We start from the raw sequence: 22,675 nt of genomic DNA on the forward strand, positions 1-22,675 counted from the left end.
TACAAACTGTATTTAGTACTTGCAAAATTTGTTTGATGTTTTCACCGTTGCTTTCCATGCAGTTCTGCTGATTTAAGGTATCAGGCTGCTAAAAAAAAGAATCTAAAATCAATAGCCTTTGCATTTGTTTTTTTCTGTCATTCAAGTCTGCAAGTGAAAGAGTGATGCATGCTTCATATTTTGTTGTCTTAGCGTTAGCACAGTAGCCTGAAGTCTTTCTGCAGCTACAGTCATACAGGAAGTGTTGCAGAGGTATAATGAGGAGCTGAATTTGGCCTGCGCTCTGCATTTATTCTTTTCTCTCAAGAATTTATTAGCATTGTTGTGAAACATTGGTCTTACCTTTCCAAATACACGCTTGTAACCCTTGAAATACTAACACTTTCCCTACTAGAAGATGTAATTTTTATTAGATTTTTGTTTGTATCTCCAGCTTTTGCCCATCTGTGACTCATCCTGGCTTTGAATGAATTCAGAGTCACAGTAGACTTTGGAAGGGAGGCTGAAGGCAATATTTTCTTTCTCTAGTTAAGGACTGAAGGAGAAGGGCCCTTTCATGCCAGAACTTTCACTGCTCAGAAACAGACCCCAGAAAATGTTCCTTCCTTGCCTTCCCAAAGGTTCTGATGCACTAAAGCTCTGCAATAGCTGTGCTGTCTGGAAACAAAGCCAGTTTTTCTTTCTCAGGTGTTAAAGGGACAGGTATTGAGATTTAGAATGATAAAGCAGTCAAAGTCCACTGGGATTGGAGGAAATAGAGAATAGGTGTTGGTAATCTGCATTAAATGGTATTAAAATTATTGCTGGGAGATGAGAAGGGGATATTAATGGAACATGTTTTTTTATTGTACTCTGGTTCTCACTGAATATGCACAAAACATTATCCCACAGCTTATGCATCCATACACATGGGAAACATATAGGAAATATCACTTGTGAAATGTGATTGATGCTTGTTCTGCATACACAAATGGGGAGCATCCTTTACATATGAGTCTCATAGGTGTTAGTAAAGTTTTATTGTTAAGTGTTAAAAAAAGTAATAATTACTCAGTGGTAGAATGTATCTAGGGAATAGAGTTCGGGTTTTTTCCTCCATATTATTGATTACTGGCTGTTCCTTTAGCTAATATTTTATATATACATTTTGGAAGAAGAAATAATATACAAGGCAAGTAAAATAGTCAGTACTAGGAAGACTATATTGTTTGCCTGATAATAAAATTTTTAAAGAAAAACAGGCACAAACTAGGACCATTTGCACACTGAAGTCCATTTCAGTTCCTCTGTGTTTAACATCAGACTGACCTTTCTGCTTTGTTCATTTATCCTGTGCAGACTGTTTGCAATGCAAACAGTATAACTGAGCTCACAGCATGTCTTTGTCAGTTGTCATGGCTATGTGCTGACCTGTGGAAACCCCTGCAATTATCTTAAAAGACAAGCAAACTATAAGAAATTAGAATACTGTAGGCAAAACTCATACAGCCACTTATTGTTAAGTTTGTCCATTTCCTGTACATTCCTTTGTTTTCCATTGGTTTTAACTTAGGCAGCCTTAAACCTATGAGGCTTAAATCTTTCACATTACTCATTTACTTGAGAATGAGTATCTTGGAAATTGAGTGAGTTGTTTTTCAGCTCAAGAGTAGGAAAAGACATATTAGTACTTCAGGACTAAAGGAATAATGCAAAGTGAAGCACAGCAGGAATAAATAGAGAGCTTACAGAAATAGGAAAAAGGACTGAGCAGCAAAGAGAGCTGTGCCTTTGTGGTCAGGAAGTGAGCGCTGGGGAGAGAACTGCCATGGGTAAAACTGCATTAGATCTTGCCAAGAAAATTAAAACAAATAGCAAAGACTCTTCACCCTTATAAATAAAAGTGAGGAAAGGGAAAAGGGGAGACCACTGTGAGCAGTGTGCACACTCTCATTCTGCTTTTTTCTTCCCTTTTTCCTTCTTTTTTAATACTTAGCTGCATTAACTAGTTCTTTGCCAGTGAAACATCGGCACTACAACTGCAGAGCCTACTGTGTACGTCACTCACCTTCTGCCAGGGAGCCCTTGCTGTCTGTAATACCTATTTCTCACAGAGTGAACCAGCCCCAAAGGGCAGCTTTATCCAGCCCACACCCTTCCCCACTGTGGATGCAGGCAGGGCTTGCCAGCAACAGGGGACACAGAAAGACCCCATGTAGCCACTGCACCAGTGAGTGAGAGGCCCAATATTTATCCTCCGGCACGGCAGATGGGGTCTTCCCTGTGCCTGGATCTACCTCTCAGCATGAAAAATGGCTGGGATGTGCCACGGTTCACCACTGGCTTTTTCCATCTTGTATGAGTTCTGCTTTGTATGAGCAAGAAAGCTTCAAATTTTGTGGGCAAGGCAGCATCTTCTGCCATAGGAATAATATAATTGGAGATATGGTTAGTGGCTAAAGGCAGATGAGTAAAGACTACAGCAGCCCAATCCCTAGTGTTAGTTTAGGGGTGTGACCAAGGTCAAAAGAAGGGTAGCAAGGGTCCCTAAACCAAGTAATGTGCTCCTCAAGTCTCAAGGCTTTGGTCTTAATGATGGTTGGAAATCAAACTGTTCAGCCTTCCTGGGCAGATTAATGAAAATGGTATTTTTATTCTTGCAGTGATAGGCACCTCAGTAAGGTGTAGATAAGTTCTTAAGGAAAAAATGTATATTTAAATAAAATCTTGATTGCAGCAACTATAAATCATCTTACCTCTCTTGTAGTAACAGTACTTGCTCAGTATATGTTGGTTGAGGAACTCCTCAAGTGGACGGGCAAGAATGAAAGGAAGAACAGTAACAAAAATGTCACATTCCAGTGTCTCTTCACTGTGTAATGCAGCTACAAAGGCATTATATTCAACATCCTTATTTGTTTCAGTGAATAATAAATAATAATCAAATAACATGGAGATGAAAATGCAGAAATATCAGCTGATAGAATTATTCCTTAATCTTAGAACAGTCTTCCATCTTTTAGTATTTTAAATTTGTACTCTTCCTTTTTTTACCCCATTCTTTTTGAACAGTGCTAGTGTGAATGTTCATGTATACATGTTATGGGTTTTTTTATAATACACTTCTTTCAGAAGGGATTTTGTATACGGTAAAGTCATTCATTACACATACGTACTAATATACACAAAACAGTGTAAAGTTGCAGTATAACAAACTAACAATCAGTATAGATTGCATTCACAGAAACTTAGCCAGACTTTTCATGTATCAGTGAGACTCTTGGAAGTGCAGGACTAGCCTAACCCACAAGCAGTCCAAGTAATATATGCCACCCCTTGCACTTGGCTTTTCTGGGTCCCCCACCCCTGCAATTGGTGTGGATGGCTGCACCACAAAAATTGCCTAGTTCTTTCTTTTTCCCCAGGAAATACATAAGGCAACTTAGCTATCTTTCCCAGGCTATGCAAGTCTCACGAATCTTCTGCAATTCATCATGAGACTGGCAAAGTGTTCAGATGGTATGAGGACCACAGGAAATAGTATCTTACAGATACTCTCCCTCAGCTCAGCACGCAAAGAACTCACTGTGAACCTAAACCTCATCAGCTGTGATGATGATCCATAGGCATACCTGTACAATGCTTCAGAACAGCAGGGGTTTTTCAGTTGCTGGTTTTGGTTGGTTGTTGCTTGGAGAATTGTCCATTGCTGTTGCAAAAATCCTCTAAAAGGTTGATTTTATCACTTTGTTTCTTCAACAGTTTTTTGTGTAACAAAAATTTCGTGTAAACTTCTGTGTAACAAGAACTTCTGATTCTTAATGTAAAAAACAAGAGAGGAAGAAGGCCCTGTGATTTAAATAGGAGGTTTGGAGACCAAGTTCTGTTTGTATTGTTTGTTCAAGTGTGCTCCTTGAGCTTATGCTAGGTGTGTAACCTCCCTATCCCACTTTCCTCAATACTAAAATTATGATGATCCAAAATAATGGAAACTTTAGAAGGCTTGATATAAATATTTCCAAGCTGATCTGAGATTTTCATGGCTGATTAACTGGCTTTTGGATAATTTTTTTTTCAGCTAATGAGAAGGTATTTATTACCACAGTATTCCTATTTTTCATTATGAGAAAATCGGATGGAATTGACTTTTTCCCATAATTTTGACCACTTCAGAGCATGTAATTTTGCAGCAAGTTCAGTACTCAGCAGGTTTCTTTCATGTCCCTGGTGTTTAGGTTGTGCTGTGGATGGTCATCCAACCCCGAACATCACCTGGCTTTACTCTGGTGAGCCTCTCAGTGTGCGGCATCACCTCCTGGCAGCAGGCCGGATTCTTCAGATACTCAACATCAGTGATGCTCCTGATGGTGAATTCAGCTGCCTTGCTCAGAATGAGGCTGGCTCACTCATGCAAAAAACATCCCTGGCTATACAAGGTAACTTTCCAGTTTCAGTCCTGCTGCCCTGTGAAGCTCTTGCCATGGACTCCCCTGCACTGCCTTTCTCATCCTGGATTTCTCCTCTCTGAAGCCAGGGCTGCCATGTGCAGCCAGAAATAGATGTTTTGATGGTTTACTGCTATGGATATAGATTTGCAGGACTACCAGGTACCTTATAGTGTCTTAGGTTTCACTTTACCAAAATGACACCTGCTATTTCTGGCCTGCTGAGCATAAAACACACCTTACTGATTCAAGCTATACTTACGCTTGTTGAGTCTAGACAATTTTCTTGTCCAGAAATTCAAGACAGTGTCACAGTTTGAACCCCTAAAATTAGAAGCCCCTCTGTTAATTTGCTAGTCAGTGTTTCACAGTCTCTTCTTGCTTGAAAACCTTTCACTTGTGAAAATGCTGCAGCTGTTATATTTACCCTAGAAATAAGCTGAAGGTGATGAAGCCACAGAACAGAGCAGTGCAGATGGGTTGGAACAGAAAATGCAGCTTTCGTTGCTCCATTTGTCAGGGATGGAGTGGAGAAGAATTTGACTTCTTAAATTTTGCCATAAAATTTTAAGTGTGTTGGAACTCACCTATTCATCTTCAGGATTGGTGATCTGTGTGATCTACCCAGTGAGAAACACACTGTTGTATGATCATAGAATCGTAGATACAGCTGGCAACTGCAGTTAACCACATCTTCACTAAATCACATCCCTTTAAAAATATAGATGAAATGTCCTTCAACACTGGCATCTGGCTTCACTTAACTGCTCTGCCTTGTAATTCACTTTGCATGCCTGATGCTTCTAAGCACCAAAAAATGGGGTTTGTTGCACCAAGGATGGTCAGTGGCTTACATCAGCTGGAATCGTGTTCCTTCTTTGTTCATTGCCTGGTGCCTTGTAGGAGTAGGCATCTTCCCTTCACATGAGACTCCGAGTCCAAGTATTTCATCCTGGAAAACATCTCTGACTCTTTCTTTTCTAAGGGTCTCTTGCTGGCAGGTTTTGAGTGTTAACATGTCTCTCCTATGCTTTTTGGCAGAATACCTGTGGTCAGTGGACAAGCTGGTGGCTTGTTCGGCTTCCTGTGGCCACAAAGGGGTGCAGCTGCCCCAGCTGAGGTGCTTACTGGATGGGGCTGAAGTCAACATATCCCACTGCAAAGAGAAGCCCAAGCCAGCCCTGCAGCCCATCGCATGCAACAGGAGAGACTGCCCTTCACGGTTCGTCTGTCTCATGTTAAAATGTCATACATGCTTTTAAAAGGTGCTTGAAGAGTTCTTTGCACTGGACATCATGCCATGGTAGACTCTCTGGTGCCTGTCTGAAGAAAAGTCATGGCTAAAAGGGAATTTATGAATGCTTAACCTAGACAGTTGGGAATTTATAGCAAGATTTGTGGAAAACATTGACGGTACGTGGTAGAAAGACAGTTTATTACTTCAGTAATTAGGTTAGAAAATAATAGAGAGGCTATTGTCTACTCTTTATTAGCAAAGCTCACAGCTTGAGTTGTCTCGGGTGATTCCAGCCTCACCCTATGTTGGATGTAAATGTTATGCCTGTTCTGAGGTCTGTACATATGGGAGTTCTATCACCCAAGAACCTTTTTTGTGTTCCACATAGTTTCATTCCAGTTTATCCCAACAATCTAATAGACAAAAAGCTAGGTTTAGCAGCTATTTGGGCGTTTTATTCTGAGTTCTTGTGTAGCCTGAATGAACATCAATACGGGTAGGACGGTAGCTGCAGCTGCGAAGAACTCCCTTAGCAGAGTGGAAATGTCTTTTGTAAAATGGGCACATCCCATCAGTTCTAGTGGGTGTGAAGGGGTGTCAGACTGAGTTCTGCCTCCTTTTGCAGATTGCTGGCTTGTGGTTTCCTTGGGATTGTAACTCTGCTCCTGTAATCCCCTGTTTTTCACTTACTGTTAAACAAAATGGAACCAGGACAACTTGAAGGACTTCTGACTACACTTAGGTCTTCCTCTGCTGCTTCCTCCCCACACAAAACACTTTCCTTCTTTGACAACCTTTGGTGCAAAGAATATATCCTGAGTGCCTATCCAGAGAGTGGGTGTAGTGTTATACTCTCTCCATGTTAAAAATGTCCTACTTCTGTAATTCAGTGCCTCCTTAGCTGAGATGTGTAAATGTGTTTTTCCATATTTTTCTGGGGTTTTACTCCCTCCTCTCCCTTATTTCCACTGTGGACATGGTGTGTTTCAGTAAACAAGCACTTAAAAGTAGTCAGGATCTCAAGAGAGATTTAGTACAACTTCTCTGATTCAACGGTCATTTGGGACTTGTATTAAAAAAGAGACTCTAAGCTGAGGCAATGAGAGGTGTTAAGCAACCCGATGAGAAGTAAGCGGCCAGAGTTACCACTCTTGCTGTGTCTTGGATATATGGCAAGGTTCTGTTTAATTACCTTTTAAAATATATTCCTACCCCTCTTTGCAGGGAAATGTTTTCTGAGTTGCCAGCTGAGTCATAAGAAGGAAACCAAAAGAGATTTGGTGAAATATGAAACATGCTCATTAGCAGCAGTTTTCCTTGGTGATGGCAGTAAATTACATGGGAATGGTTTATGTCTTTTTATACCTTCCCTGAACTGTAACACAACCCACAATCCTCCCTCAGCTCCCAAAAAGCTGCTGAGGTGTAAGCTTGGAAATAAAAGTTGATTGAAATGCAGAGCAGAGCTTTACGAGGGGTGTGGAAACTTCAGATTCAACCTCACCAAACTGCATGAAAAAAAGTAACAGTGTTTTTGTTTTCCATGTTGGGACTGTGTTTGTGTATATACATGTTTCTGTGACCACAGGAGTTAATCACCCACAGAAGACTGAGTAATAACAATGGATGCCTCTCCATGGGACTGGAGAACGCCTATTGCCTATTTTGTAAAGTAATCATAAACACTGCTGGTGTGGGATGTGATAGGCACTATTTTCCTCCCAATAACACACAAATCCTGCCAAGTATCCTGAAAATTAATGAAGCAAACTGCTGACTTGACCATAAAACTCTTCAGGAGACTAGTAATCAGTTACATCCTTCCCGTTCCTACCTACCTCCCTACCAAAACCAACTGTACGAGTGTTTCACTTAATGATCCTTAAAGAGACAAAATGTATCATCCATCTTGGCAAGAGCTTGGACCTGGACTATTATTTGCTGTTGCTACAGGCTTTTTACTAGTTAGACTGGATTTCTTAAACCGTAGCCCATAGGGGTTCAGAGCCTCAGCCTCAGCTGGTGAATGCATGGTCTGAGCTCAGGAGGAAAGAAGAAAGGTGTCCTTTGTCCCTGGACTGACTGTGCACCGGCCGCATCCCTGAGCAACCTTCAGGCTTTTCTGGATTATCCCAGCTGTCAGGGGCATAACAAAGCAGGCAGACACCAGCAGGACCTAGCAGGCTTTTGGCTATTCTGTCAGTAGCAAGTTCAAAGTGGCCTGTGAGTTTTGGCTATTCTGTCAGCAGCAAGTTCAAAGTGGCCTGTGAGGTACTCCAGCAACTTTACAGAGATAGTTTTCCCTATAAAGGGGTGTAAATGGGCTAGTCATTGCTGGTGTTGTGACTGTAGTCTGTGACCAAGGCCTCCATGGCACAGTGGTGTAAGAGCAGCCATGCCCGACTCCCTGTGCCTGGCCTAGAAATATTTACTGAGCCTTTAGAAACAGCCTTAAGGGCTAGAAAAATGAATTCTGGGCTCAAAGAGCCTTGAGAAAGACAATGTGATGAAAAATGTGCTCTTTTCTTACCTTTCATCCTCTGAGCAGTTTTCAGTGACTACTATGAGAGGCGGAGGCACTCAGCACCTTCCAGAATCACACCCTAAATGAACCAAGCCATTGTTGCCTTTCTTTCATCCAATACATAAAGACCTGTTGACACCAGTGATCCTGCAAATGGTGGTGGCACATACCTACTCCCTGACCTGTTCGTCTTTCTTTCACAGATGGATGGTAACATCATGGTCTCCTTGCACACGGAGCTGTGGCGGAGGCATCCAGATGCGGCGAGTGACATGTCAGCGCCTGACAGCGAAAGGCAGCTCTGTCCCAATGTCAAATGAGGCTTGTGCCCAGGTGTCCAAGCACCCTGTGGACACACAGAGCTGTAACAGACAGCCCTGTGTGGAGTGGGTGGCCTCCTCCTGGAGCCAGGTAAGGAAGAAGCCAGCAGTCCAAGGACAGCCTCATAGTGTGGGCTAGAAAAAAGTAGCAGAAAATGAGAGGAGTGATTTTGCACCCTGGTATCTTTAGGTTAGGGTCTGCCGGCTTTTGAGGAGGCAACTAAGTTACTCAGCTCTTTCAACTCTGTATTTGATGCACTGCATGCTTGGATTTCTGTAGCTTCCTGCAATCCCTAGAAATGCTGCTTGTGAGCAGGCCTTTTACTGCAGACCCCTGTATCATCCCCAGTGGAAAGTTCTGCAGCTCCTCTTTGTAGTGACAGTAACACATCTGGGAAATAGCATTCTCCAGATCTTAATTCCCCTTACCACCCAGTGAGTGTGTTTCAGTTTTGGCTGGCAGGAGTCAGGACTGATGATTGTGATAGGTTTGGGGCAGTGGGGTTGTACAATAATCCAGTTTTACAAAGTTGCTGATGCTTCCTGAGAACACCAAGAAGTGGGAGCTTTCCTGATTTGCTTCATGTTGAAAAGCAGAATGGAGGGCTAAAAGTGTTTTCAGGCTACTTCATGCTGTTTTGTAGATCTTCAAATTCTCTCCTTGCAGCTTCACGCAATGATCGGATGTTAAAAAGCTTCACTCCATAGATACCCAATGTTCAAAGTATTTAGAGTTAAATTGCTTTATTGTGGGAATCCACAGAACAGTTTGTCTTTCTGTGAGCTATGAGATTTCCTGAAAAGGCACTTGTCAATATGTAGTCAATTATAACCTGGGGCCAGTCATCACTATGTGCTTTCCTTCCTTTTCTCCCCATTCACCTTGGCTGAGCCATATGTGAAGGTTGATGAGTCCACTACAGTCCAGACTTAGGGGTAGAAATTCACAGATTTTAGCCCTAAGGTCTCCAGAGTGGCAATTCACATGGGGATACAGCATTCCAGGGTGAATGAGAGACAGTGTTAAAACCACAAAAGGCAATTTTGCTAGAGGTTAAAGCCAGATACCGATACTACTTTGACATCACTTCTGGTGAAATGAACATTTTCAATGGGAAAAAGAAAAAGCAGTCTGATAAAATCAAAGTAGTCATACATCTAATTGAAATGATAAGTCAGGTAAAGGTATAGAAGTGAGGCTTCTTACCATTCAAAAAAGAGGCTAAGAAAATAATTACCCAGAGTAATAACTATCAGTCTTGACATATAGTGAGCTATCATGAAATATTTTGCCTCCTTTTCTAATTAGCGTGTGGTAAGTCAGTATGAAAACAACAGCAAATGCTATCTCATTGTATTAGAGGTTAGAGTAATATGATAGTTTATTATTAATAACAACATGCATTCTGTACCTGCTTGGGGTAATATGCACCACACATTGCGCTGCACCAGGTTTTATTATGGTGTTGGTAGCAAAAAACATCTTCAGCTACTAGAACTTGTTATTGTTCACTACTTGAAAGCAACTTCATTTAACTCTTGCCTGTGTATTTTGGAAATCTCTCTCATGAAAGGTGATTGAGTTATTGTATTATGAGTAAAGCTTGGAATTATCCTTCGATATGAAAGAAGCAAATTTTCACTCCCTGTGGAATTCCAGGTAAAGACTGGATTGTCCTTGCAAAAAAACAATTACCTCATCCTTATTTTGTAGATCTTTATGGGCTACATTGTTCCTCATGACATCATACTCAGCTGAGACAATCAAAGACGTGTGAATTAATTTGTTAGACCTAACGTCTGTGCATTATAATATAATATTTCTTCTATCTAAGTTAAAAAAAAAAAATCAAGTCCCACATGATTCTATACAGCTCAGTCTCCAAGCCAGAAGACTGTTATCTAACTACGGTTAGAAACATACCACTGGCTCAGTGGCTCAATGGATCAGTGACCTTCTTGGTGATATCATGGGGTATCAGGTCCATGTTGCCCACACGTAGTGACCAACTTTCTGAACTCACAGAGAAAATAAACAGACTACCTACCCTGACCCCACTTCTAGAATGAATTCCTTTCCTTCATTTAATGTTAGTGGCATTTTAAGCTCCACTGTGTAATCCCTTAGTGTTTTAAAACTAGTGACTCAGACTTGCTGGGCATGAGGACTGCTAGCCTCTGCCAATATCGCAGAAGTGCTCCACATACTCCAACCAACGACATTGCCATCCACCTTGCTCAATGAGGGGGTTAACTGGGAGCAACTGGAAACCTGGCAGTCACTGCTTCTCTCTCCCAATTGTCAGGGAGGGAAGAAATAGCAGTGGGAAGGGAGTATTATGTGAGGAGTGTATGGTAGTGTGGAATAGGACTTCTACTGATGAGGGGGTGGAGGGGGCAGAGGGATCGGTCAGCAGCCCCTCCCTGGCAAAAATTCCTCCCTCACACTAAGGTCCCTTTCTTCAACCCTCAGTTTTTCTTGAATATAATTTCCAGATACTTAGAAAAACAATCTGTTTCCTAACAGTTGGTATAATTTTAAAAGAACACAAATACATACTTCATACCTATAGCTAATTATGATTTAATTGCAGCAGGGGATTAGAAGGGTTAAACAGTAAGTATGTGATTGCTAACCTTGAATAGGTTAGGATAACCTCCATATTGGAGCAAGCTTGCAGATCTACTGTGTTCGTCATGTTTGCTGCATTTGTTTATTGTCCTGCAATGCTTTTAAATTATTAAATTGAGTGGAATATGTTCTTGGTTCAATGCATTCTTGGTTATTAATTATTTGCCCATAAATTGTGATAGTACAAGCTGCAAAATGCACAGTAAAAGGAATGTATTCCTGTAGGTTCACAGGCTCTTGGCTAATGACATGAGAGTACTTTATTTGCCCTAACAGATATGTATTTAAAATGGAACTATTGAAGAGGAGAGGTAATGAATCTACAGAGCTGATATAGAAATGCAGTTTTAATGATGCTGGAGGGGAGTGAGGTAGGGCAGAAGGTGACTGCATGCTCAGCCTTCAAAGCCTGCAGAGCTGCAGGAAGTGCTCAAAAGCTCAACAGTCACTGCACAGCAGTATGCACTTTATTTCACCAGCAGTCTTATGGAAGGGGAACATGTCCTGCCTTAAGTGATTTTTCTGTGTTCACAGTGTAACGGGCCTTGCATTGGGCCTCGACTGGCTGTACAGCACAGGCAGGTATTTTGCCAGACCAAAGATGGGACTACTGTGTCATCTGATCAATGCAGTGCCTTACCAAGGTAGGACAGGAATCCCTTATGTCTGAAACCACTACCCTTTGCAGAGATGTGGAATGGTGACTTAACTGACAACTTTTGGGTTTCCCCTGTGTAACAAAGAGGTCATGCTGCAACCTATACATTTGCGTGGTACAAATCTCACCAAGCTTAAGCCCAGGCTACACTATTGGTTCCTGTGAGCCCCAGAAAAAAACACTAGTTGGCCAACAACTGGAAAGTCTTCTAGGCATGCCAAATTGTAACTGAAAGGCTGTGCTATATGTTCCTAAGCTGCCAGTCTCCTTCTCTCTTATTTAAACACAAGCTCTAACTGGGGAAAAAAAGGGACTCCACAGCTTTTGTTTTCCTGCAGATAAACTCCACTGTCAACATTGTAAAGACATACTTACTTTACATGAGACTTAGGTATGCAAATCATGCCTGATCATGACTGAAAATTAATATAATTGGCTTTTTGGCTCCCGCTTGTGTTTTCATTATCTGTGTGACAAATAAGTGGGAACCAAGTATGCTGATGGATCTTGTGTTAGAATGCATTGAAGGGAAAAGGAGGGTTTCAAAGAATTGGTTTTGTTCCCACTGGCTGTAAAGCCATAAAAACTTATAAAGCCCTGCTGGGTCACCACTTCACTCATTACATCTTTTCAGTGGACCTCTGGTTTGGCACTTCATGGAAAGGCCATTTTGGCCAAATCCTCAAATATTTCAAATGGTCATTTAGCTCCAGTAGTGCTATACCAGTGTGTGCCCACTGAGGGTCTGGTCCTTGAGTGCAGTTACAAACTGCCTTTCAGTGCAGTGCAGTTTCCTCACCTTGCACCCATTGAAGACCTGACCCATATGGTGCTCTGATCAAACTATGTTTGGGATATGCAAGGCTTGCTGTCCCCAGAGCTTGCATGACACCCGGAGCGGTGTGCGGTGCTCGCTGGGCAACATGATGACAGGTCATGCCTCCCTCCCTCCTGCCCACAGGCCACTGAGCACCCAGAACTGCTGGAGTGACATCTGCGGTGTGCACTGGAGGGTCAGCCTGTGGACCGTTTGCACAGCTACATGCGGAAACTACGGCTTCCAGTCCCGGCGTGTGGACTGCGTGCACGTCCGCACCAACAAGCCTGTGCTGGAACATCACTGCTCCTGGAGGCCACGGCCAGCAAACTGGCAGCGCTGCAACATCACACCCTGTGAAAACGGTACTTTACTGAGAGGAGGGGCAGCAGTGCAGCAGCGGGCAGAGGGAATAAGCAGAGCCATCTCTCAGAAATGTAGCAGTGGACCTTGCTGCTGGGCATACTGGGGAACCTCCAGCCCAAACATGTGCAAAACGCAATGTCCAAAACTCAGCGCCCCAGTGGGGAATGATGCCCATTGTGGTTTGGTGGCAACAGTGCTAGTGCTGGGATTGTGTCCCCTTGCTAATAGCGTGTGAAAAGGCTGATGCAGTCTTAACTTTCCATTGATGGTACAGACAGAAAGAAAAACGCGAATCACAGACTGCTGGCTATAGTTAAAATACAGTAAGTCTAAATCCAGTGGGTAGGTTGATGATAGGAATTCCTGGACTGGAGGCTGCTTCCTTTCAGGTGACAAGCAACTAATTTGGCCTGCCAAAGGACTAGAAAAGTTGCAAATATTAAAAAAAAAAAAAAAAAAGAAAACCAAACAAAAAAGAACAGATGATGTGTCTCTTTGGAAAAAATGCCCTGCTATGGCAATGTCCACTTGGGAAACACGAGGCAGCGCAAGTTTAAATCACTATCTTTTCATTTGCCCCAGCTCCCACATCACGTGCTGATTTTGATGGGCAGATCCCACCCTCTAGCATGCAAGCCGGTTGCTGTGCAATCGTCATAGAAGCAGCAGAAGAACCCACTTGCGCTTGCCTACAGCTGTGCCAACTCTGACACTCCCTCCTAGTAGAGGCAAAGCAGACTCCATAGGTCCAAACCCATGAGCTGAGTTTGGGGTACCCTAATGGAAGTGGAAGGGTTGAGGGAGCTTACAGGTACCAAGCAAGACTTTTGCTGTCACTCTAGCTTCTTCCTGCTGCACAGAAATGTCCCACATCTAGACAACCATGGAGTTATCTGACACAGACAGTACTGGAAGGGGTTGTACAACTGCCCTGTGATGATCCCCCTCTCCAGCCCTAGCATGGGAAGTGGGACTCCCTTGGGCAACAACACACCCCCAAGGTTTTGCAGGGATATGGGACAATTTTCCAATCTGGAGCTCAAAAGCAGGAGGCTGCAGGCCTCAAAAACTGTCCAAATGATGCCAGGAGGACCAAATAAGTCCTAGTGGAGTTCAAAAAGTGTCTTAACATCTTCAACCTGGGCTGTGTTTTGCAACACATGTGCAAAAAACTCAACACAACACTTGGTGAGCTGGGGTGACACTCCCACACACTGTCTTTTCAAATACAGAAGGTTGGCGAAAGTGCCAAACTTATTCTGTTAAAATAAGTTTCCAGTTTTATTTGCTACTTCATCTTTGGTTTAACAACTGTTCTGAAACTCCTCGAGTCTCCCTAAAATGCTGGTAGATGGCAAACTGACAGTAGTGGAGCAGCCTCAGAAGCCCTCTCTCCAGGCTCTGAAAGCAAAGGCTGCCCACCAAGTTCTCCCTTGAGCCTTTGGCTGATTGAAGTTCCCATTCAGTCTTTGCAGCCAGTCAAGCTCATGTTCATAGTGAGACCTCACAACACAAAGCTGTCTTGGTCCCCCTCTCAACCACTCCAGGAAATGTTCTCAGGTAAGAAATCCTTTTTTCATTGCTTCATCACCATTTCTCCTTTTTGTTTCCCCTTTGGCAGCAGAGTGCAGAGACACCACAAGGTATTGTGAGAAAGTGAAGCAGCTCAAACTCTGCCAGCTCACCCAGTTCAAGTCACGCTGCTGTGGGACTTGTGGAAAATCTTGAAGACAAAAGCAATGAAAACGGAGAAACAAGGGGATCACAGCCTTTGCTTCACTGGGGCAAGGACTGTTACAGAAAATATAAATGGAATGGAATTCTTTTTTTCATTTTATTTATTTATTTCCCTTTAAAAAAAAAGAAAACCTTTTACCAAATCATTGTTGTAAAGGGGCTTGACAAGTTTTCTTTGCTATGAATATGGGAGACAGAATACAGCAAAACACAGTCATGAGGGTAGACCACAAAGAGTCAGTGAGCCCCACACCACCAGCAATGGGCCTGAGAGGAGTGGGGCTGCCCCATAATCCATGTACATGTCTGAGGATACACCAATAGACAAACGGGGAAGCAGATCAGATTAAAATCCTAGCATCACATTAGATCACCACAATATGAAACAAATAATCAAACAGCTTGGCAGGTCATGGGGTACTGGAGGGAGAAAAAACAACCTAACCTAAACATTCAGCTATGCAATATAGAGTTACTTCAGCTATCTTAGGCTACTTTGAGAATATAAGCATATGATTTTGCTTTATTCCTTTTTTTCTTTCTAAACCCCTCTCTTCTTCTCATGTCAGGCCTTCAGATGATTTCAGTGGGAGATCCTCATGATTCTTGAGGATCTGGTGTCTGGGGAAGTTGAACAATGGTGTGTAAAATTAGTGAGTCTAAGGCACACCTGAAAAAGTTCCCAGGTTGTGCTTGTGAGGGAGGATTGGGGATAGGAGCTTTGCCCTCAGCACAGAGGTGAGGTGATGATGTTAGTTATTATTCAGGAGAAGGTGAGACAGTATGAACTGCTGTTGACAGACTGTAGTACAAATATGCAAATGCTGTCCTGTAGTGAGCCCAGGCAGGAAAGATAGAAATTGTCTGTGGTAACAGGAGCTACTTTGCATACTGCATCCTACTAATGATTATCTGGAAAAGAGAGGAGTACAAGTTCCCAGAGTTCAGGTGCTTTCAGACCTGGGGTTTTGGAAAGGAACTTGAGGAAGTGGGTTTTCCTGTCCTGCTAATGTGAAATTTCTCTCTCCTGGCAGCCAAACCTTTTGGACAAGTTGTATAAAAGAGCTGTATTCTGATTTCTTGTGGTTATTCCTACTCAGTAGAAACAGAATGGATTCAGCATCTATCCCAGAGGACTAATGCCAATAATTTTTAACAAACTTGCTCCTCTCTTGCTGCCTCCCACAACAAAACAGGTGCTATAAAGCAGCACATTTTTAAGCCCATGTATAACACCCTGAAGATACAATCTAAAAAGTGAAGCTCAAACATCACAGCCACAGCATGACTTTGCATGCTGTCTGTGAGTCTCTTCCCCTGGCCAGCTGCAGTGGTTATTCAGCCAGTGAGGTGCTTCGTTGTTTTAGTTCCTGGGCACTCTCTCTGCTCTGCTCAGAATAGAACCCTAAAATTAGAGGAAATCTGCAAAGTAGGGTGTTTCAGCATCATGAAATTTTAAAGGAGAGCTATCTGGATCTGAGGCTTTGGCTCAAGACCATCTCTAAACTAAAGGCTTGGCTGCGCCTCTCCTGTCACCCCCAGTGGGGCTCATGCCTTGTGGTACGTTAATGAAATGCTGTTGAAGTACTGCTGTGTTACAGCTTCCATGACACGAGGGTTTTTCAGCAAAACTGGGAGTCCACTTTTGAGGTCAGTGCCAGGTTCATGACATTAAACTGTCTCAAGTTGGCTTACTTCAAAACACATCTGGCAGTGAACCCTCTTACTACAAATGGGTCTTCAAGAAATAGTGTTGCTAAGCATCAATGTAACTTTTTATTTAAAAAAAAAAGAAGAATGTCTTTCTATGTATGTAAATGTATATCTTTTCTGTATATTTATTAGGATTTCTTGTATAAAAAGTGCAATATTAATAATTGTACATTATTTTGTCCAGATAAAACTATTTGGGGTTTTTTTCTAAATCTCCCCATAATTTTGTTCCTCTAAAATCATCAGTAATAGTGTATTTCTCTTAATTTTAATAGCACTTGCATTTAATTGGGGATCTGCTTCACTGTGCACGGAGTGCTTTATAAACTATGACATGAGGGAGGGATGACATTTTTAACTTGTGAAATGATAGTTATGCATGGAATGAAGGACAATTCCTTAATAACAATAATAATAATGATGATGATGATGATGATGATGATGATGACGACGATGACAATGTGGTGGATATTTCTAGTACAGTAGTTAACAAAAAGCAGTATGGGGAAGTATTTTCATTTGTTTAATAGCAAAACATATTCAGACAATCACATGTTGAATAGTAGCTGTGTAACTGTGCACAGGATAAACATGAAAGATCAGATTTGGAGGGTCCACTGCGTTGGCTCTGCACAGTGTGGATTTAATTTCACATGTCTGTCCTCTGAATTGTGACTTGGCAGCATCTCAGTAAGATAAGGATTGCTGGATATTTTATGAAATGATGCTTTCCTTCTCTAAAAAGAAAACAAAACAGCAAACTTGTATTTATGTAACTTTTTGTACAAGTAATGCAGGTTACTTATTTAACTACCGCTGTCTGATGTGTTGTTTATTAATCTTAAAAGCAAAAGCCAAACAAAGTAGCAAAGCTGTTGGAGTACTCTGTCCTTATTCTGTATTATGATAGCAGCACACAGCTGTTACACAAAGTACACATGATCTACCTGCCTTGGGGAAAGAGGATGTCTTAACTTGTTTTTAAATGTCTCCAGCCATTAAGAGTCTGCACCTTGTCTTGGAGATCCATTTTAATTCTTAATTTATCTTGCTTTATTCTTTTTTGCTAATGTCTTGCATCTGTTGCTCTTGCAGAAGTATAAAGCCATCACTGCTGGTCCTAGGATCATGGAAATCAGTAAAAGTACTCCTTTTTTCCATGCAGCAATGCTTAAAGACATCTTGTAACTCTCCTTAGCAACGTAGGGCATGAAGCAACCCCTATTACTTCAGTTTTTCCTTATAGGTTGCTGCTGCCTTCAGTAATGGAGCTTCCAACTCCTTGACGCATCAAGTGTATACATAGAGGGAATCCTGGTAATGGTCAGAATTACAAGGAGGAGAGGAAAGAAGAAAAAAATTAACAAAGCAAAAGCATTTTCTCTTAACAAAGACAAAACCAAGTTTTGAAAACTAAGCTGGTTCTGCTGTTGCCCTTTTCAAACAAATGATACAATGTCTCTTCCAAAAGGGAACAGTGATTTTGCTCTGATTTACTGACAATTTCCCTAGTATGATGTTCCTGCATATGCTTTTTAGATACCTACACTGCAGGTAGATAACACCTCACACATACATAGACAGACACAGAGATGCAAGCCAAAGAGCAGACCTAAGACTTCCAAGCAACAGTGCCAAAGGCAATGGGAATTTGGTCATTCATTTTGAGTAAAACAATTATAGAAGCTGGTGCTGATGTAAAATGAACAGCAGGCCAGCTTAGGTTCTCAAGAGAATAATTATTCTCTTTTTATGCATATGGCTCTAGTTACCAGTCAAGTCAAAAAGCCTTCAAAACCTTCAAAGCAAGCTTCCAGTTTTGTTCTCCCTACTAATTTTCCTCAAGGAAGAAAAACAGTTCTGCAGCAAGAAAAAAAAGCAGTGCTGAAAGGTTTCCCACAGGAGACCCACTCCCACCCCCAAAGTGGGACAAGGTAAGAACAGCTAAACTACTCCAGGCATGTACATCTGCATACATACTCTTAAAACCACAAAAGCCATAGGCAGAGTTTTGCAAAGTAGCCTTTAGCTAGAAATTTTTTTTCTACTATCTCTCTGCAATCATATGGACTGCAATTGAAGGTCTTTTTAAGTTATGTTCCTTTTTGCAAATTACCCTGTCAAACAGAAACTAATGATCACCTTACTATCTGTTTGTACTACCTCTATTTGTAGAAAAAGGTGAACAAAAAGCTTACTTTCTTCCAGATTTTCAGGACCGCAGAAGTCCTCATAAGTTCTTGACGGCAGTTGTCAGTGAGTCACTGATCATTTCAGCTAGTAGTTGAATGAATTAACTTCATTCTTTCAGTTATCTAATTTTTAACACAGAAGCTTTCAAACTGTTTTAAATGCCAGATTTTCTTGGAGCCTGCCAGTGTAAACAGATGGGAAGCTCAGAACTGCTAATGCTAATTATGGCTTTGCATATTAGCTGCAGACCACAGTTTGGGAATCACTGATTTAACCATTCCCTTCATCCTCTTGTTTAAAGGTATACATATATTTGTCACTAATGTTATGTATTAAACTGTCACACTCAGCTTTTATTTGTGGACACTAAACCAAAGAAGATGTCAAATACTTTAGTTTGCACAAAATTGAGGGAGAGGACAATCAGACACCTTTTTTCTACTGATCTTACACATTTCTCACACTAAAAGTATATTGATTAATCATCATTTTCACCTACATTGCTTTTCATCATTTCCACCCAACATCTCCCCTCCAGTCAATCAGAATTAAATCTAAAATCTAATCATATAAGTCATTTTAATAAAATTTTGATATAAAGTTCTCACTAAATCTTTTCAGTAATATGCAACCCAACAAGTTATTTATCCAGATTTATAAAGCAAAAAGCCATGTCTCAGCATCTCTTCTGAGTAAAATACCTACTTCTATCCTCCCCTGCCTTTTCACTGAGATACAATACTTGCTCCCATTCTCAACTTCATATGTGAAGACATGAACACAGTAATGCCTCTTATTCTCCATCTGTCCCTCTGAGAAGCAAATATGGTGCTTAGCCTCATCTTTCCTTCAGTGATCACTGATGAAGACTGAGACTAGAAAGTCCATGAAATCATGGACTCCAGCCCTTCTTTTTTGCCAGAAAGGTCACAAAACCTGGAGCAGCCATTACTGAGCCATCCAGTGCATTTTGGGTGGCTGAGGCAGCAAAGCTGAGAGTACACAAGTACCTTCACATTACAGGAGTATCACAGAAGGGTCCATGTGGAAGAATTTTTTCAATTAAAAAAAAAAAAAAAGAAACTGACAAAACAGAGCACAAAGTATTTTGTTTGTGAAATGTATTTAAAACAGGATCATCAGCAGTGGCTCCTCACTGATCTGAGCTTGCATATCAGCTCATGCTCATATGAAGAAGGCTTTACACAGGGAGAAACAAAGCACAGCAAAAAGTGGCTTCTGACCAATAAAAAAAACAAAGATGAAACAAAATCAGTTTGTAAGTACTATTGCTAGAGATACTGAGGGTAAAGCATATACCCTGTCACTGACATGGAAAGTAGCTGACAGCATAAGGTTATAAATAAAAGTGTGAAAGTTGAAATATTTGCTGCCAGTATCACCAGCTATAACCACAGTCAGATGCAATTAATTCTCATGAGAATCTTGCCAGTGCTTTTTTGTTTGCTTTTAATACAGGAAGCCCACTGGATGTGCTTTGCCCTTTATGCATGCCAGCTTTACATTGGTGCCTGCTTTGCCACTGTGACTAATGAGCATACATGTTGGGAGACCTGCACACGCTTACTTCACACAGAAACAGGGGGTTGCATGGGAATGTTTTTTATGCCCTTCTCTGAGTCTGTATCATGTGCAAGTTGTACTGCCTCAGGCTGCTCTGAATTGCACATGTTGAAGTGTAGCAGATGGGAAGGAGTGATGCAGCATCGCATCACCCATTGCACACCCACATCTCCTTGGCACCTCACTATCCCAGTGACAAGAGTCCAGAGCCACTGCTCCACCCCTCACTTGCTTACATAGGTCCAAAGAGCTCTGTAGGTCTTTTTGATGCTAACAGCTGATGTATTTACTAAACATTACTTCTTTCCAAGGAGAGACTCCATCCTACCATGCTCCTTCCAAACTCCCTTCAAAACTACAGCTTCTGTCAGCCAGAGCAACGGCTTTTGAGGAAGATGGGCACCAGGTTTCTAAAGGCCAGAGTCCCCTGCACAGCATCTTGGTGAAGCTACTGCAGCATCATCACTAAGCTCACACAAAAGCAACCCTGGTACCACAAAATGCTCATCCTTCACCAGAGACAGTTTTCTTGTCTTGCAGGGCACCTCCACACTTGCCCAGACACACAAATTTCCCAGGTACCAGCTGAAAGACCAGGCATTTGGCTAGGTCCCTGAGGCTACAGGAGGGCTGCAGCACAGCAGGCAGGGCTGCACCAGCCGAGTCCCCAGCTGAGCAGAGCCTGGGCAGGAGAGTCCTCTCTGCAGGCAGAGCAAGAGCTCTGCAACCAGGGTTGAGCAGGGAGGCATCTCAGCTGGCTTGAGCAAGGGATAAGGTTTATGAAACTCTGATAACTAGGGCTTTTAAGTGAAAACAATGAACAAATAGTGTGCTGCTTGTTTGGGTTGCAGTTCTCCATCCTTCCTGCTAACACCCTGCTTACCTCTTAGAAGAGGGAAAAAAGGGGAAAAACAAGAGTGTTGCCTAAGCCTTTAAGCCCTTTGCAAAGAAAAGCTTTATATTTGTGTAGATAAAATAAAAGTAGGCAGCTTCATGTGGCTAAAAGGAAAGGGGACACCAGAGGATTGTACTCTGGCTACATATAAATACTGTTTATTTAAGCAGTGGCAGGATGTGAACAATTGCATAGTAAGCATATAGTTATCCACACATGCTTAGGATGACACAGGCATGGGGAATCACTCTGTACTACTACCCTCTTTAATACTACAGTGTAGCCTGCTGCTTCTAGGTCTCGCATGAGGTCTGAGCCTACTTCATTTACAAACTCCCTAGGGCCAGTGGCAAAGCACAATAATAAAACCTGAACCAGAAGGATCACACCAGACAGGGCATCAACAGCTTGCTGTCAAAGTGATGAGCCAGGACGGGTTTCTTTTCTCTTAAGGAAGTGCTTAATGGTTGGGCTGAGGAGTAATTTGGTATGGGCTATATGGAGACTTCCCCCCACTCTTTTCAACATGCTGCTTTTTTTAAAAGCGTAAATTATTCATTTAAATAAATAGCCCATGAGGTTGGTGGATGCTTGTTAAAACACTTCACCTACTGAAACACTGATGGAGTCAGTTTTCAACTAACAGCATAAAACCTAGTGATTTTATTACCAAAAAAGAAGAATCTCACTGTTAACCCACTACACACAAATCACAGCAAATCAAATCCAGCTGTGCCAGGAGGATCCTACAGGCACTTTTCTTTTTTAGCAGAGAACAAAGCAGAGCAGGGCCTTGCTCACCCAGCAAAACAGCACCCTTGAGCCCGCATGATGGCACTCAGCTGTGCCGCATGAGCCCTCCCGCCTGTCTGGGTACAGCTCATATCAGCAAGCACAGCGCTAGTGAGCTGGTGGAAACAGGGAATATAGAGCCAAACACACCACTGCCTCTTTAAGAGTTACCCTATTCCTTCCCTGCTGAATGCAGCCTAAAACATCTGTGGGACAGACCTGCAGCCAGATGGAGAAGTGAAGATCAGGTTGCCCCAAAGAAGTATTTCCCCAGAAAAACAAGGAAAGAGGCACAACTCATCAAACTGCTTCCAATGTGGGAAAGAGGCAGAGAAAGAGACACACACTAATACAGTAGGGGGAAGAGGGATTTGTAACAGTATCAGCCAAAAGCAAACTCTGCTCAGAAAATTCATTACGGAAGTTTCCCATCCCAGCGAACCCAGACTGCAGCTCTCTGCCCAAATGCCTCTTTCCAACTGAGATGACATGGCTCCCTCAGAGAGATCCTGTCCATGCCCCAGCAAAGTCTTTTTTTTGTCTTGCTGTCATGACCCAGACCGGACCGACCAGGGAGTCCTGTTTAATTCGAAATTCCCTCGGGTTAATTAAGGTGAAATGACACCAAACTATCAGTTAACGATTTCGTTCATGACACGCAAACTGAACTGGGGAGGCATGCTAGTAGGTGGCAGGGTTTCTCACAACAGGAATTGGCATAAAACTACTTCTGTAAACTGTGTAACCCAGGGTAACCATATACATCGATTCAGGGAATAAGGA

At 42.1% G+C, this 22,675-nt stretch overlaps 1 protein-coding gene across 5 annotated transcripts in view; it reads left to right on the forward strand.

Annotated features, from left to right (window-relative positions):
• The window catches only part of ADAMTSL1 (ADAMTS like 1), a 482,116-nt gene extending 464,805 nt beyond the window's left edge, over positions 1-17,311 (forward strand). For 4 of the 5 annotated variants that reach the window (XM_069777336.1, XM_069777338.1, XM_069777339.1 and 1 more), the window contains 6 exons: positions 4,215-4,415; positions 5,466-5,646; positions 8,389-8,596; positions 11,672-11,781; positions 12,757-12,977; positions 14,600-17,311. In XM_069777336.1, coding sequence (XP_069633437.1) covers positions 4,215-4,415; positions 5,466-5,646; positions 8,389-8,596; positions 11,672-11,781; positions 12,757-12,977; positions 14,600-14,706 — 1,028 coding nt within the window. In that variant the 3' untranslated portion in view covers positions 14,707-17,311. The remainder of the gene's footprint in view (positions 1-4,214; positions 4,416-5,465; positions 5,647-8,388; positions 8,597-11,671; positions 11,782-12,756; positions 12,978-14,599) is intronic. The other variant, XM_069777337.1, reaches the window with a different exon arrangement.
• The last annotated feature ends 5,364 nt before the right edge of the window (positions 17,312-22,675 follow it).

This window comes from Haliaeetus albicilla, chromosome Z (assembly GCF_947461875.1).
Source record: "Haliaeetus albicilla chromosome Z, bHalAlb1.1, whole genome shotgun sequence".
Taxonomy (NCBI): Eukaryota; Metazoa; Chordata; class Aves; order Accipitriformes; family Accipitridae; genus Haliaeetus; species Haliaeetus albicilla.